General features: G+C 44.0%; 1 protein-coding gene across 5 annotated transcripts; it reads right to left on the minus strand.

Moving 5' to 3' along the window:
- Window positions 1-694: 694 nt before the first annotated feature.
- On the minus strand, window positions 695-5,060 carry LOC125537098. 5 transcript variants are annotated; one of them, XR_007295585.1, is made up of 7 exons: window positions 4,549-5,036; window positions 4,308-4,427; window positions 3,490-3,737; window positions 2,110-2,211; window positions 1,450-1,577; window positions 1,191-1,304; window positions 695-957 (listed from the first exon to the last, which is right to left on the minus strand). XR_007295585.1 is itself a non-coding variant. In XM_048700391.1 (2 exons), exons 1-2 carry the CDS (start codon window positions 4,842-4,844, stop codon window positions 4,325-4,327), a joined length of 399 nt encoding a protein of 132 aa, XP_048556348.1. In that variant the 5' UTR covers window positions 4,845-5,060; the 3' UTR covers window positions 3,994-4,324. The 5 variants fall into 5 exon arrangements, 1 of the variants encoding a protein (XP_048556348.1); XR_007295586.1 differs by having other exon boundaries at window positions 3,537-3,737; window positions 4,549-5,035; XR_007295584.1 differs by having other exon boundaries at window positions 2,110-3,737; window positions 4,177-4,427; window positions 4,549-5,040.
- Window positions 5,061-11,026: the final 5,966 nt, after the last annotated feature.

Below are 11,026 nucleotides of genomic sequence, written 5' to 3' on the forward strand. Positions count from 1 at the left end.
ATCCGAGCCCAGCGACATGGTGGTTCATCGCAGGTGTCGTCGCTGGTACTCTCACCGGAGGAGCCGCTGCCGCTGGAGGTGGCGCGGCCGTCTCCAAGGGCAAGCTCACCCTCGTCGTCGTCATGGCCGTCGCCAAGGGCAAGCTCGTCGTCGCACTACAAGAAATATGTCAACTTGTGACCCTCACTATTGGCCGCTGAAAGGTCATAGTTTTCCATTTGCGACATTTTTTTGACCAAAAACAGAAGGTCAAAAGCTGGCGGTCATAAACTAAAATTAACGACCTTTTGTAAAAGGTCGTTGGTTCTTCGACCAAAATTTTGGTCACTAGCAACCTCCCCAGGCCACGTAGGCATCCAACATGGAAAGCTGATGTGGCACAAGAATCAACCCGGTCCAATTCGGTTTTCTACATGGGCCTAGCCCAACAATTCGGCTCATTTATGATTTTTTTTTCCTTTTAATTTTGGTCAGCTACTCTTTTTAGTTTTTGAGATTCATGCAATTTTTTTAGCCCTCAACCCTTTTTGAAATTGTTCGATGCTTGTTGGGATGTGGCCTTTTTCGGCCCAATTATTTGTCCAGTTTCGACCAGCCTTTTAATGTTGAGAATTATTTGGCCCAAGCCGAATTTAGCCCAATCACACATACATACAACATTATTTCATTCAAATTAGGAAAACTCCAGGTCAAATTCAAGTCAACCATCATATCACATCACATAAAACATCTCCCAGGTTTACATAACACAAAAAATCATCTCAGGAATACATTTCCCTACACAGAAATATAGCAGGAACAGAGGTAATATACAATAAAGAAAATGAAGGCACATCTGCTACTATCATAATAGTACAATGTATTTTTTTACAGAACAGCCTTTTTACGGAATATACAATAGAGGGATTTGATTGCTCTCTCTTACGAGACATGCTCCAGCTGCCACAACTTGCCATCCTACAATGAGAGGTATATAACAATGGACTTCATGAACATTAGAGGAGCAAACGCTCAATCAACACCAAGGGCTAGATAAAGCCTTAGCTAGCATGCATTCGAAATTTAGACAGAGGCAATCAGTTACAGAAAGTAAATGAGGACCAGACTTTACAATTACAGTACCATAGGACAAATCCATCAATCCACGAGGCAAAATATGAGTGAATCCAAAAAGAGGCAGAAAGGAATACCTATTTTGATCCAAAGGGGCTCGTGAGCATGGCCATCTTCCGTAACAGGTTGGCCCTAGCACCCTGGATCAGACGCGCTGGGAGCTTGTAGCTTGTCCTGGTCATACTGCTATCCTAAGTAACAGGAAAAATCAAAGCAACAGTTTGGACTTGGTGTTAACGAACAGACACTGTAAATCAATAGCATATAAAGCACCAATTTCCTCGGATGCAAGGAGAAGAGGAGCAAAACTACAGAGAGGTGGGACATTTTTCGTACCTGTAGATGATATTCACAGCCAAGGAAGATACATGGGGCCAGCCTTGCATGTGTGCTTGCTTCACCGGTACATGCATCACCATAGCAGCCAAGTAAGTAGGCATCATCAACATCTCCTCACCACTTTCCTGGCCACAAACAAAGAGTCAAAACAAAATATATTAGACCATAATATGACACCAGAGAGTAACTGTAAATCACAAAGTATATCCACAACACCATAAAATAGTCCCAGACCCTAGTGCTATTTGAGTATATCGCATGTAGTTTATTTTCATGAAGGGTTGTGTATGCACGATAAATCCAGAAACAGGAGGATGGCTTATCAACAAACTGAACTTAGAAATGAAACTTTGTAATGCTCAAGTTTCAGCTAATAGGGATTACAGAATTTTACATGGGACAAATTCTTCAAGTTGCACTTATCACAGATAGAAGAGTTTATAGTGAATAAACATTTGCAATCAAAGACACAGCCTGGAACATATTAATTTCAAGGTGCAGTTTGTATACAATCGAACATCTTAGGTTGTATACTACTCATGATAATTCCACTGATCTACGGAGTCAAGGGATGCAACTCAAGAAGGTATTTCTTCACTATTACAGAAATATATCATTGTTAATGTAAATGATCTGGAATAGATATACGGATATTACCACAAACACCTATCAGGCAAAATCCCATCGCAAGTGAACTCGAACATGTGCTGGACACACCCAAAAGAAACACCTAGTCGTACAACTTCGTGTACAAGTCACCTGTGCCCAAAAGAAACACCCAGCCACCGCAGGCCATGGTTAGACAGCAGCTAGCACAACATAATTAACAGCCAGCTAAAGCTTAATGCAAGATCATATTCATAGTTGGCATGCATCAATACAGGAATCTACAATGTTGGATAAGGTGATAAAGAAAAATAGAAATAGTGGAGTTAGAAACATATGCAGCACAATGATAAAACAGAACAATAGATTTAATGTGTATATATTCTGGTGACTCTGCCAATTGTTACATGATACACTCGTGTGTGTATATTCTGATGAGCCATTACCATCTAGCCAACAACAACATGGACATAATACTAATTACCTACACAAGGCATCAATACTCTACATGAGAAGGCCACGGTTACTCTTTGGAGCAGTATGAGAACGACAAGCATTGCATCCTTGCCCTTTACTCGAGGCTCCAGGACACAATAACAACATCAACACCCACCTTTTTTTGCTTGAACACACACCTAAACTAGGGACACAAGAAACAAAAAGGCTAAATTGCGCAGACACCCATCTGGACCTAAATCAACATCTTTACCTACAAAGAGAAATGGGGACAGGCCATAGAATCCCCTCATGAGAAGGCCATAGTTACGTTTGGAGCAATATGAGAAAAGACAGGCATTGCAAGCCTGCTCTTCACACATCATTAGACCTGCAAACAACCTTGCAGGTAGCTGGCTCTCACTTAACTAAACATGCAGGCAATGAAAGCACCCAACATTTTTATTTTAGCAGCCTGATTAATAAATGTATACCAAACAAACAAAAATTGCAATGACCTAGTATGAACCATGTAATACATACACTTCAATATGTATCCTAGTTTATCGTCATCACCTCATGAGCTTAATAATTACATAAAGTAATTATCATCATATCCAGAATTACAGTAGCAGCAGCCAGCACTAGGACTACCAAATTGATTCAAAGTTCTTGCCATTGTGCAACAACTAGAGCTCTCAACCACTAGCTCCTGGTACTAGCTGATCTGAATGTGTAAGAAGTTTGATATAAAATGTGAGTAGAACAATTCTTCAGAGCTAAATGTGCAATGAGCTTCTGAATATTATCACTTTGGAGGGTTACTATTCTTAGTTCTAAGAAGCCAAGACAACATCAAGCTTATAATCAATCCAAGATGACAGCAAGTCCAAGATCTTATGGCCAAAGCAGAAATTTCCATGGCGCCAAGGCCATCATAAGATTTACCACATAGAGCATGGGAGATAAGCAGAGGGGAGGAATCAGTGGGATAACTTAGAGGAGAGAAGCCGACGGTGAGGACGGCCAAGGCGATGGACCACCTCCCCTTGCAAGTCGGCCTTGTAGTCGATCCACCTCCCCATGTGCATGACGACGGCCTCCCACTCGGCGACGTGCTTGGTGACGATGCTGCAACAGGTCTTGTTGTACTTGCCGATGCCGAGGTCGAGCTTGTCGATCTCAGCATGGGAGCTTGCCGATGCCCATCCATGGGAGCGTCTGCGACGACGTCATAGTTGTACCTTCAATCCAAAGCACAAGATCCAAACGTTGGAAAAGAACAGGAATGGTACTGCTCTACCAACTTCACTTTTTGTTTCTGGAAATATAATTGCTTGAGCTAATTTGAAAGATACAAAAATTAAGTTGGAACCATTTTTCCCTTTGCTGTTGAGAAATCTCCCAATCCATTTAAATTTTTTTACAAAAGACCAAGATCCCAAAAATTACTTTGGGGGGGGGGGGGGGGGGGGGTGTGCTCAAAACAGTCTATATGTGTGGTGATTTTGTTCAAATTCCTTCATACACTAGCACCAGCAGCTAGCCTTTTCAATCAAGAGAAAAAGAAAAATGGCGACAGAGAATTGGAGGGCAAAGCACATGCTTGGCGTTTTTTCTTTACTGTGTGAGTGTGCGTGTGCTGTGTGCAACACCAAACTGACTGACAACCGAGATATTCACCAGAGGCTCCTTGAGCAGAATTTACAGGCCCACTGCTACGCATGCATTGCTAAGCTACTCCCATATAAATCCGCAGCAGCTTTTCCTCAAGAGCATAGGACTAGTAGGATGAAGCTGTTGCCAAGCCTAACCCATGCATGCACGGTACTCATTTGGCAGCGAAGCGCCGCGCGACGTCGCCCTCCGCCGCGGCGAAGAAGGCCTCCATCTCCTCCGCCAGCGGCGACCTCCCCTTCTTCGCCTTCTTCGCCCTGCACACCATGACAAACAGCAGCCAAAGCGTGAGCAGAGGAACTCCACACGCAACAGCACGGCTTGGAACGGCCAGCACCGTGCCGTGAGGAGAAGGAAGGACGAGGGCTGGAGACTGACAAGTCGGCGGGGAGGCCGTGGCAGTCCAACCCGAAGTGGCGCATCACGTGGCGCCCGCACATCCACTGGCGCCCGTTGACGACGGCCGCCCCGCCTGAGAAGAGTTGAAGCCCTCCCGCACCAGCCGCGTCGTCGGAGGGGGGGGGGGGGGGGGGGGGGGGGGGGTCTGTCCCGGCGGCGCGAGCCCCTCCCGCTCCGCCCGTCTCTGGTGACTTGCCATGGTCGCCGCCGGCTATGGGGTGAGGAAGAGATGCGCCATGGCCGCCGCCGGCTGACCTGCTTTGGATCCTTGCCATGGTCGTGGGCAAAGAGGTTGTTGGGAGGAAGGGGCGCCGGCAAAGGAAGGGAGGATGGATGGCATTGGGTGGCGGAGGGGTGGCGGCGGCGATCTGGATCGGGGAGAGGGAGGCGGAGGCGATGTGGATCTGGATCTGGATCGAGGGACTGAGGGAGGAGATGTGTCGTGCGCGTGCGTTTAGGATAGGTGGGAGAGAGACGCTGGATCGAGGGACTGAGGGAGGGTGTGGACGGCTCAGATCAACTACAGTGGGGGTGATCCGTGGGCTGCCTTTTGATTGGTTCGAAAATATAAAATTATTTCTTAGTGCTAAAAACAGGGGGTTTTGTGAAGCAACTACCAAAACTATTCTGCAAATTGGCATCACTAATTTTTTTCACTTAATATAGACCACATTTTATGGATGATTACCATTTTTTATGCATTTCCGATCCTTCTAGCTATTTTTGATCATTTAAACAAATTTCCGCCGATTCGGTAGAAAGCGGGTCAAATTTGAACTACATGTGCCTCATACTTTCTCTTTATTTTTTTCAAAAATAATTTCTAGGTATATAAGTATCTATTTAATCAGAGATACTTCAAATTTTTTGCAAAATTCGACCCTTAGCTATGAACGGTCATGCCCGTTGTTTTGACCGCATTTTGAAACAAGCATAAAAAATTCAAAAAGATTCAAAAAATTGGAAAACCTTCGCATTGTGTCATTACATGTGACCAAATTATTACGAAAAATAATAAACTTGTAATACATCAATTATTTTTAAAAAAGTGTTCTCAGAAACGAGCTACCATGTGTGGAGATCAATGGCTTCCAAGCCAAATGATCAATCTTATGGCCACATTCATGGCATAGTTTGTTCAAATGATCTCATATTATGCACAAGGGTGCATATTGAAATGATAAACAATGTTGCTTAAGGAAGTTTTCATTTTCAATGGCCGAAAAAATAATTTTCCATTTTCCGAGGGCCCAAAATGAGTTTTTTGTGTGAAGGACCTACCATATATTTGTTGCAAAATTGGACCAAATCATTTTTCTAAAATACTAGGACATATTTAATGCACAATTGACCAAATGGTTGGGTGTAAAAAGTTTTGATCCACCTCTCGTGAAAAAGACAAATTTCCGCCGATTCAGCTGAAAGTGGGTCAAATTTGAACTGTAGCTGCCGTGTAGTTTGCTCTTTCTTTTTTCCAAAAATCATTTCTAGGTACATAAGTATCTATTTAATCAGAGAAAAATCAAAAAATTCAAAGATTCAACCACTAGCGAGGAACGGTCATTCCGAGCGTTTTGACCGCATTTTGAAACGGGCATAAAAAATTCAAAAAAACAAAAAATTGGGAAACCTTCGCATTGTGTCATTATATGTGGCCAAGTTCCCAGGAAAAATAGCAAACTTTTAATACGACAATTATTTTAAAAAAGTGTTCTCAGAAACGAGCTATCACGTATGGAGATCAATGGCTTTCAAGCCAAATGATCAATCTTATGGCCACATTCATGGAATAGTTTGTTCAAATGATCTCATATTATGCACAAGGGTGCATATTGGAATGGCAAACAATGTTGCCTAAGGAAATTTTCATTTTCTTTGGATGAAAAAACCATTTTCCATTTTTCGAGTGCCCCAATGGAGGGTTTTTTGTGAAGGACCTCCCAAATAATTGTTGCAAAAATGGACCAAATCAATTTTTTAAAATACTAGGACATATTTAATGCACAATTGACAAAATGGTTGGGTGTAAAAAGTTTTTATCCACCTCTCGTGAAAAAGACTAATTTCTGCCGATTTAGCTGGAAGCAGGTCAAATTTGAACTGCAGATGCCTCATAGTTTGCTATTTATTTTTTTCCAAAAATCATTTCTAGTTACATAAGTACCTATTTAATTATAAATACATGGTTTGGTGGCATACGTCGAGGTTTGGGCGGTGACCGAGGGCCCCAACTCTAGAGCGCGTAAACTCGCATGCCCGCCACGTGGTCACTGCGTGACCGTGGCGTTGCCATGTGTTCTGGGCGGCCTAGGAATGTCTAGTGGGTTGGGCACTCCCCAGGTAGGTGCTAGGAAGATAATTACGACATAAAATTCTCACGAGGAGACCGATCGATGCTCAAACATGAATTAGTAGCCAAGTATTTGATTAGCGGTACAGAAGATGTACATGGCTAATGGGTGTGAGTTTTGGCTGAGGATGATTAGTTACTAAGAAGACCGTCTTCACAAATTTTCAGCTCAAAAGGAGGATCCTGGGTGGTACTTACTTTGCAAAGTACCACACCGGACATAAATACGAATGTTGAAGATGGGCTCAAAATAATGAATGGATTGAGCTGGCATTTGGTGGAGGATGGTTATTTGGGCATAGTAAAGCACTGTAGAAAATGGATACTATTTGGACATTCCAAAGTGGTACTTCCTTCACGAAGTGCTGCTCTGAACAGAATAGGAAAATGAATATTGTTGAAATACTTTTGAACTAGGCAAGGAAGGTTTTTGACATATTTGATGAAGATATGATCCAAACAATTTATGAGAATTTTTTGCGAATTTTTGGAATAACAGAAATATAGGTTGCTTCACAACCTAGGGTAAAAATTGACACATGGACATGACACATAGGCAAAACTGATGAGATGGCGCCTAGTCATCGCAACCCACCACAATTTACATGGCTATGACCATCTATATTGGTCGTTAACAACTGGAAATGAGGCAGCGGACTAGCGTTGTTTGCTTTATGACCATTTTGTGTAAGAAATTACGACCTTTCTGATCAAAATGGTCGCAATGGTTTAGGGTTTGGAGCCCCCCGAACAGCTTTTGACCAATTGGTCTCAAATGGTCATAGATCTATGACCAATTCTTCCAGGGCCACTGACAGAAGGTCACTAGTTGACATATTTCTTGTAGTGTCGCCGCTGCCATTCTCCAGGCAGCACCCCGCGCGACGACCGTCTTCCACAAACACACTCACGTAGAGGGTCGCGAGGCCATCGTACCTGAAATGGAGGGTGCACCTCCCGCTCAGACCCCGCGCGTGGGAAAACGGCTGCCAACCGCGGGTCAAGGACATGTTGCCCGCAGTGCTGACTTTGACCCCCACCCATGAGGCCCTGCTGCAGCAGCCGTCAGCCTACAGCCAGAGGCCATCAAGCACCGCGGTTGGTAGCGCATCCGCAAAGAAGCGCGGGAGCGGGAGCCAGATGCCAGCAGGCCTCTCCGACCACACGACGAACTCCGGGAACACGTCTGTCGAGTGGGAGCGCGGCCAAGGAGGCCGGGCGACCACAACACGCCTCCCCCCATCGTAGGGGTTACCCCATGCTCGGTGGCTCCCACCGCGAGAGGAAGTGTCGTCCCGGCTTCCTGAGGCGACGCTTGCTCTCGAAGGGGTGTGCCCGCGCCCCCGAGGGGCCACCGCCGGGGTCACGACATACTTGCGGGGGCGTCCTCAGCCTCTCTTGGGAGGCGGCGAACCCGACCCCTCCTTGGGGGTCTTCCCCTTTTCCGCGGCGGAGAACCTCCTCGTTGGCGCCATGGACGCTTCGGCAAGAGGGTGAGACAAGGAAGGAGAAGAAGAAAGCGGGCAACAAGAAGATGGAGACAAGCAAGGGGGCTCTGCCCCTCCCCTCATTTATAGCCAGGAGGAGGCCAACCATCAGGCTCCATAATCCACAATAATGATGATCTTTCTGCATGCAACAGGTTCTAGTCAAGCCGAACAGTTGCTGAGGCTGCGTGGGGAAGCATAGACGCCCACGTCCCATCAAGCACCACATGTCGACCGAGGCCGCAGGCGGTTGGGGCCCGTGGCGCTCCACCCTTGCCCTTTGGCTTCGCCTTGAAGCCAAGTCCGAGTGTGCCTTGTGCCAGGGGGCCACTTTCTGCGTTCTGGGAACCTGGGTACCCAGACTTGCCTGCCTACGGCCCACGGTGTTGCTCCATCGATGACCTGGTACAGCCCATCTTCAGCACCAACAATGCAAGAGCCTCGGGAGGTGCCAAGCCTCACGAGGCGGACAACGTCCAGACCTCCAGAGGGAGCGGCCTCCTTAGGCTGGCTACTGAGGGGCAGAGATTCCTATGCGAGCCCTCACCTCGTGAGGTTCGGATGATGCAAGCCATGACGACCAAGGCCGGGCGCGCGCCAGCGGGTGCCGTACAACATGTTTCCTCTTTGTTGCTGTAGTGACCCGACCTCATACGGTCAAGTCTCTGTGCTTAAGTGTCATCCCTGGATCGGTACGCTGACACACACAGTACTCGAGGATTTATAACAGAGGTAAATCACATGTATAAAGTAATGTAAATACTATTACCTCAATCCAAATAGCAGAAGTAACAACAAGGTTGTGGATTCCAATCAACACCAACGACAAAGTTGAGTGTAGACAACATAACCCTAAAGTATCACTTACTCGTCATAAGATTCCTGCAACATGAGACGTTGCAGCCATATAGGTCAGTACATTGAATGTACTGGAAAATTCACACCTAATATTGCTATCATTAAAGATCTCTTGTCTGATAATATAGATGGGCATGTTATTTATTTCTGTGATGAAACTGCTAGAATTGCTAAACCCTGTGATAAAGATAAACCTAGACCTGTGGTAGGCATGCCTGTTATTTCTGTTAAAACAGGAGATCATTGTTATCATGGCTTATGTGATATGGGTGCTAGTGCTAGTGTAATACCTTATTCCTTATACAAAGAAGTTATGCATGATATTGCACCTGCTGAGATGGAAGATATTGATGTCACAATTAAACTTGCCAATAGAGATACTATTTCACCAATGGGAATTGTTAGAGATGTTGAAGTCTTGTGTGGGAAAACTAAATATCCTGCTGATTTTCTTGTTCTTGATTCCCCACAAGATAGCTTTTGTCCCATTATATTTGGTAGACCCTTCTTAAATATTGTTAGTGCTATCATATATTGCAAAACGGATGTTGTTACTATCGGTTTAGATGATATGACTCATGAATTTAATTTTTCTAAATTTAGTAGACAACACCGTGAAGAAGAATTACCTAGTAAGGATGAAATTATTGGTTTTGCTTCTATTGCCGTACCTCCTAGTGATCCTTTAGAACAATACTTGCTAGACCCTGAAAATGATATGTTTATGAATGAAAGAGGGAATTAGATGAAGTATTCTTTAAACAGGAACCTATTCTGAAAAACAATTTACATGTTAAAATCCTAGGGGATCCTCCTCCACCCAAGGGTGATCCCGTGTTTGAGCTTAAACCATTACCTAATACTCTTAAATATGCTTATCTTGATGAGAAAAAGATATATCCTGTTATTATTAGTGCTAACCTTTCAGAGCATGAGGAAGAGATATTATTGAAAACTCTGAAGAAGCACCACGCTGCTATTGGGTATACTCTTGATGATCTTAAGGGCATTAGTCCCACTCTATGTCAACATAAAATTAATTTGGAAGAAGATAATAAACCAGTTCATGATCATCAACGCCGACTGAATCCTAAAATGAAAGAAGTGGTAAGAAAGGAGATACTAAAGCTCCTTGAGGCAGGTATAATTTATCCCGTTGCTGATAGTCAATGGGTAAGCCTTGTCCATTGTGTCCCTAAGAAGGGAGGTATTACTGTTGTTCCTAATTATAAAGATGAATTGATTCCTCAAAGAATTATTACAGGTTATAGGATGGTAATTGATTTCTACAAATTAAATAAGGCTACTAAAAAGGATCATTACCCCTTACCTTTTATCAATCAAATGCTAGAAAGATTGTCCAAACATACACATTTTTGCTTTCTAGATGGTTATTCTGATTTCTCTCAAATACCTGTGTCAGCCAAAGATCAATCAAAGACTACTTTTACATGCCCTTTTGGTACTTTTTCTTATAGACGTATGCCTTTTGGTTTATGTAATGCACCTGCTACCTTTCAAAGATGCATGATGGCTATATTCTCTGACTTTTGTGAAAAGATTTGTGAGGTTTTCATGGACGACTTTTCCGTCTATGGATCTTCTTTTGATGATTGCTTGAGCAACCTTGATCGAGTTTTGCAGAGATGTGAAGAAACTAATCTTGTCTTGAATTGGGAAAAGTGCCACTTTATGGTTAATGAAGGTATTGTCTTGGGGCATAAAGTTTCTGAAAGAGGTATTGAAGTTGATAAAGCCAAGG

The sequence above is a fragment of the Triticum urartu genome, chromosome 2, assembly GCF_003073215.2.
Source record: "Triticum urartu cultivar G1812 chromosome 2, Tu2.1, whole genome shotgun sequence".
Taxonomy (NCBI): Eukaryota; Viridiplantae; Streptophyta; class Magnoliopsida; order Poales; family Poaceae; genus Triticum; species Triticum urartu.